Source organism: Gigantopelta aegis, chromosome 14 (genome assembly GCF_016097555.1).
Source record: "Gigantopelta aegis isolate Gae_Host chromosome 14, Gae_host_genome, whole genome shotgun sequence".
In the NCBI taxonomy this organism is placed as follows: Eukaryota; Metazoa; Mollusca; class Gastropoda; order Neomphalida; family Peltospiridae; genus Gigantopelta; species Gigantopelta aegis.
In genome coordinates, this window is record NC_054712.1 from 41,585,426 (window position 1) to 41,591,423 (window position 5,998).

At 37.8% G+C, this 5,998-nt stretch overlaps 1 protein-coding gene across 1 annotated transcript; it reads left to right on the plus strand.

Annotated features, from left to right (window-relative positions):
* Nucleotides 1-845: 845 nt before the first annotated feature.
* On the plus strand, nt 846-5,301 carry LOC121389262 (keratin-associated protein 19-2-like). The gene is made up of 3 exons (XM_041520861.1): nt 846-851; nt 3,481-3,700; nt 5,108-5,301. The coding sequence occupies exons 1-3, from the start codon at nt 846-848 to the stop codon at nt 5,299-5,301; spliced, it is 420 nt and encodes a 139-aa protein (XP_041376795.1).
* Nucleotides 5,302-5,998: the final 697 nt, after the last annotated feature.

Consider the following 5,998-nt stretch of genomic DNA (forward strand, 5'->3'; position numbering starts at 1 on the left):
CACGATACGTTCTGAGCTATCGAGGCATCCATAAAAAGATGATCTTTAACTCAACCATAAGCTCGCTTACGTGTATGACAAAGTGGGCAGACCTGACACTGGCAAATATGTATTGATATATGAATATCTATATATTGTATGTATGTCGGGTTTGACTGTTACATATATAGATATTAATGCACTGGTGCAGGGGATTATTAAATCCTTTCTGGCCTCAAAAATTGTCTCATGCTGTTGCTGGTACTCGAACCTGTGTCACCGAATCGCTCGCAACTTACAGGCTAGCCACGATACGTTCTGGACTATCGAGACATCCTTAAATAAGAATGCTCTTTAACTCAACCATATGATGGGACCTACAAGCTACGCGGTCGAATATTAACGAAAAATAATTATTGGTCCGTCGGGACGACAGACAAAGACGTATCCCGGATCGTAGTGATGTTGACGGCAAAACCGGCTGGGACGGCAGTATTTCGAACCCTGTGTGTGATTAGGCAGCTTTGAGACGGCTCATTTCAAGAGTTTCATTTTTAATACTGGATACGCTTTTACCATGGAGCATTATTGCTTTCGTGTATGCCACAATTATAAAATGCGCTATGTACTGCAGATGACCTCTCGTCTTGTCCGAGGATTCACCCAATAAATATATTACGAGCAGAATTCACCTATGAAATTACAGCACCGTGTTTTAAATGTTCACCTGCTAAACAGTTAAAATTATTTTCTTCGGCGTGACGGTGAGTCTGTAAATAGTATAAATAGCGTGTCTATCTTCACTGGTCATCACAGTTTTCAGCTGACAGTTTTCAGAATCCCGTGGTCCTAGTACAACAGTCAATATGAACGTGAGTTTTTTGTTTTATAGTTACCTGTGTTGCAGGTAGTACAAATCAATAGCATCCTGTCGGGTCAGTTTTTCAGTGCAGTGTATATATTTACGTTATTTCTACTTGTTAATGTAGTGTGGAATGAGGAATTCTTACCAGCAGAAAAGGCAATTCTAATCCAACTAGTTCTGGCAAATCCCATTTTTAATGATGGTATACCTATGTATATCTATAAAAAAAATAAAAAAATAAAAATTTGTATTTGTCACGGGGATCCTACAATACCCGTAACTGAATAAAACACGATTATCCAAATATTTCTCCTAACTGTATATCTATTAGATCTCTCTGTATCGGGCAGTCCAATACCCGAGTGGCTCGGCTCTAGGTATGCTCAGAGATATGATCTTATATAAAGTATATGTAAAATAGCACGTTTAGTTCACTAGAAAACACAACAAAACACAATACACTTTGGAATCTGTATTAACCTTACGCTGACAAATATATTTGCCGCAGTTAATTACTTACAACAACAATAATAATAACAACCCGGAACTAATCACTTAATTAGTTAATCACTAGGTGTCTAGTTTACACAATATTCTAATCACTTCACCGTGATACAACACGCACACGTGTGATAATTGAAAAACGCTGCCAGGGGAACTTAATTAATAAAGGAATTACAACTCTATTCCTAACTGGTTAATTTTTAATTAACCCTTAACTACTCATTCAGTAACCTTGTAATACAGAATTAATACTGGTACCTATCACAATAAAGACAATAACCTACAGTTTACCTAGGTCCTCTAGGATGACCGGCTAAGCTTTAATAATTTTAGAACAGTGAAACCTACAATTTACTTCGTCAGATTACCGGAAACACTGTCTAAATAATATTGGTATAATACAGTATTAAAATATTTCAAGTCACATCAATCACATCAAGGTTATACAACAGAGCAGAAATATATATTTACCAAGTCCAGTCGGACTAACGTTCCCCGGGAGCCTTCCAATTATTCTCCCCGATAAATCTAAAATCCTAGCTATTTATTACAAAGCCGAATATCGCCTGGGGGCACATCGCGGTATTCCCCTATCATGGGATATTTCCACAGCGACCAAGACGGCATATTTTCTTAGATGACCAGACTTACTGTCGCCATTCCGCTAGGAATACAAGGTCGTAAAACAGAACTCGCGGAGGTATTACGTAACCACTGGCCACATGGCCTCCACACCTAGTCTGGGTGTGTATTGGGAACAGCTCGACCACCGTCGCGCGGGGGGATTACGTAACCCAGCCGCACACGGCCCTCTAAAACAATTAACATCGCCACAGGCGAAAAGATAAGAGCATGTTCCGTCACAGTATTCTTGTATGTATGTATGTATGTATGTATTGATGTATGAATATCAATATATTGTATGTATGTCGAGGTTGACTGTTACATACATAGATATTAACGCACTGGCGCAGGGGATAATTAAATCCTTTCTGGCCTCACAAATTGTCCCATGCCGTTGCTGGGACTCGAACCTGTGGCACCGAATCGCCCGCAAATTGCAAGACTAACCACGATACGCTCTGAGCTATCGAAGCTTCCATAAAAAGGAAGTTCTTTAACTCAACCATATGCATGGGGTCTACAATCTACGCGGTCGATCCCGCTTACGTGCATGAAACAGTGGGTAGACCTGGCACTGGCTAGTATGTATTGATGTATGAATATCTATATATTGTATGTATGTCGAGGTTGACTGTTACATACATAGATATTAATGCACTGGCGCAGGGGATAATTAAATCCTTTCTGGCCTCACAAATTGTCCCATGCCTTTGCTGGGACTCGAACCTGTGGCACCGAATCGCCCGCAAATTGCAAGACTAACCACGATACGCTCTGAGCTATCGAAGCTTCCATAAAAAGGAAGTTCTTTAACTCAACGATATGTATGGGGTCTACAATCTACGCGGTCGATCCCGCTTACGTGCATAAAACAGTGGGCAGACCTGGCACTGGCTAGTATGTATTGATGTATGAATATCTATATATTGTATGTATGTCGAGGTTGACTGTTACATACATAGATATTAACGCACTGGCGCAGGGGATAATTGAATCCTTTCTGGCCTCACAAATTGTCCCATGCCGTTGCTGAGACTCGAACCTGTGGCACCGAATCGCCCGCAAATTGCAAGACTAACCACGATACGCTCTGAGCTATCGAAACTTCCATAAAAAGGAGGTTCTTTAACTCAAACATATGCATGGGGTCTACAATCTATGTATGTATGTATGTATGTATGTATGTAGGTATGTATGTATGCATCTGTCTATCTATCTATCTATCTATCTATCTATCTATCTATCTATCTATTTATGCATTTATCTATCTATCTATCGATCGATCGATGCTACATCTATCTATCTATCTATCTATCTACCTATCTGTCTATCTCTCCCTCCATCTATGCATGTGTATATGTGTACACGCATATAATAAGGCCTTATTTCATTTTGTTATTTTTAAAAATATTGGATCCTGTTGGTATAATGAGAAATTAATTGATAGCATTTTCTATGATGATGTACGTCAGAATATCTATAAACAGAACTTAATATTTTCTTTGCAGACCGCCCTGTCCACCGTTCTGTTCGCACTTGTGTGCTGCACTGCTCTCGCCTGGTACCCCACCTACAACTACGGACATGGTGCTGGTTACCATGGAGTCGCTGGTCTCCACGGAATCGGCGGTCTCCATGGAGCCGCTGGTCTGCACAGACTCGCTGGCTATGGTGGCCCCGTTTACGGACATGCCGGATATGGTTACGGATACCCAGGCTATGGTTACGGTGAGTTGAGTGGAACTATTTTCTGATTTATGATAAGCTATTAAATGGGTGACACAGTTGTGGGGGAGGATGTATCGAGGAGACACGTGTGGTGTGTGTTGATTATTGAATATTTAGAATAGATCATCCAAGTCTTCTTCCCGTGACCCGCCATTAGTGATCTCTTCAGCTGGAGTTGATCATCTAGGTCACGCTTCTGCACAACCCATGACAGTCTGATATCTGGCACAAAGACAAAAACCTGTTACCGATTTAAATTATTTGGTTGTAATTGTGTGCATATAGTTGACGGTATAATCTTTACATCTCAAGAGTAAAAGTTAAATAAGTTTCTAAATAACTATATACTGATGTATGATAACCTATTAAATGGGAGACATAGTAGTGGGGGAGGATGCATCGAGGAGACACGTGTGGGGTGTGTGTTGATTATTGAACATTTAGAATAGATCATCCAAGTCTTCTTCCCATTAGTGACCTCTTCAGCTGGAGTTGCTAATCTAGGTCATGCTTCTGCACAGCCCATGGTAGTCTGATATCTGATATCTGGCACAAAGACAGAAAACTTGTCACCTAAATCCATTATGTGGTTGTAATTGTGGTGATATATAGTTGACTGTATAATCTTTACGTGTCAAGAGAAAAGTTAAATAGGTTTGCCGGGAAGACACCATTATACAACTTTAAAAGTGCAGCTTCAAAACTCTTTATTGTAACATCCTACCAGATTATAGCGGCATAGCTAACTAAGGTCCTTATTCTCCAACATTGTAAACTAAAGACAGTGTCCTGAGTTTGCTGTCATTTGAAGACATTTCCGCCTAATAAATATTTCAAAGAAAAAAATTACAAACAAAAATATAGTTTCTTCTTGACAAATATCAGTGTCTGGGTTTTTTTTTAAATGTGTTTCTGGTCGTTCTAAGGTTTGTAAGTACGAAATTCGATTTGGTATCCCAATAATTTCGTACATACTGAATTTTTTTTATTATGAAATAAAATGCAGTTTGACCAAATACAAACATTAGAACAAGCAAAAGTAAATTTAATATACATTCATTAATAATTTTTGCAGAAAATATATTCAATATGTAATTTTTGTCATATTAAATTGTAATTTTTAATGTCATATTGTTAAAGGAATAATGTTTACATTTCAAGAGAAAAAATAATAGCCTAACGGTAAATGATTTTGGCGGGAAGCCGCCGTTATGCAACTTGGACATTATTCCTGTGAAACATACAGTGGCATAAATTATTATAATGAGAATTTTGAAAATTAATAAACTGCAAATAATTATCATAATATTTTTCCTGATAATGTTTCCATTCGCCGACACATTTAATTTGACTGTTTTCATGACTTTTAACACAATCTAAATATAATATTCAATTATATTCCCATAGGATACGGACACGGTTACGGACACGGACACGGGCTCGGAGCTGGAATTGGTCTCGCTGGACACGGACTCGGATTCGGAGCACAGGGACTTGGACTAGGCATCCGTGGACTTGGATTCGCCGGACGTGGACTTGGATTTGGAGCACGTGGATTCGGAGGACGAGGACTGGGATACGGACACGCTCTGTACCACTGAGGACTTGTCTCAAAGATTTAACAACACAAACTGTTTTAATAAATGTAATTTTTTTATTTAGTAAATTCAAGTCGTTTGTTTTTCTTCTGTTTCAACGTAACATATTAGATATTATACCATTTTATTATAAATATCTGATGTATCATACCACTATATATGGTGTATCAAACCACTATATTATAAATACCTGGTGTAACATACCACTATATTAAAATATCTGGTGTATCATACCACTATATTATAAATATATGATGTATCATACCACTATAATATAAATACCCAGTGTATTTTATAAATATATATATATATATATATATATATATTATAAATATCTGGTGTATCATACCAACATATTATAAATACCTGATATATCATACCACTATATTCTAAATATCTGGTGTATCATAGCACTATATTCTAAATATCTGGTGTATCATACCACTATATTCTAAATATCTGGTGTATCATACCACTATATTATAAATATCTGACGCATCATACCACTATATTATGAATAACTGGTGTATCATCAAAGATAAGAGTTCAAAATATTGTGTTTATTTGTTTATGGGCTGAATTGGCCACGGCTTAATTTATGGTCACCACCCGAAAATAGGGCAATTGGGCAACCCAAATATAAATAAATGGACATAAATAGATAAATTGAGCAACAGTGTTCACTGGAACCAGATATACA

What these genes read in the sequence shown, in the direction of transcription:
- LOC121389262 (XM_041520861.1), top strand. An exon ending in ATACCCAGGCTATGGTTACG is followed by an intron (nt 3,701 to 5,107) that starts GTGAGTTGAGTG and finishes ATATTCCCATAG; the next exon opens with GATACGGACACGGTTACGGA.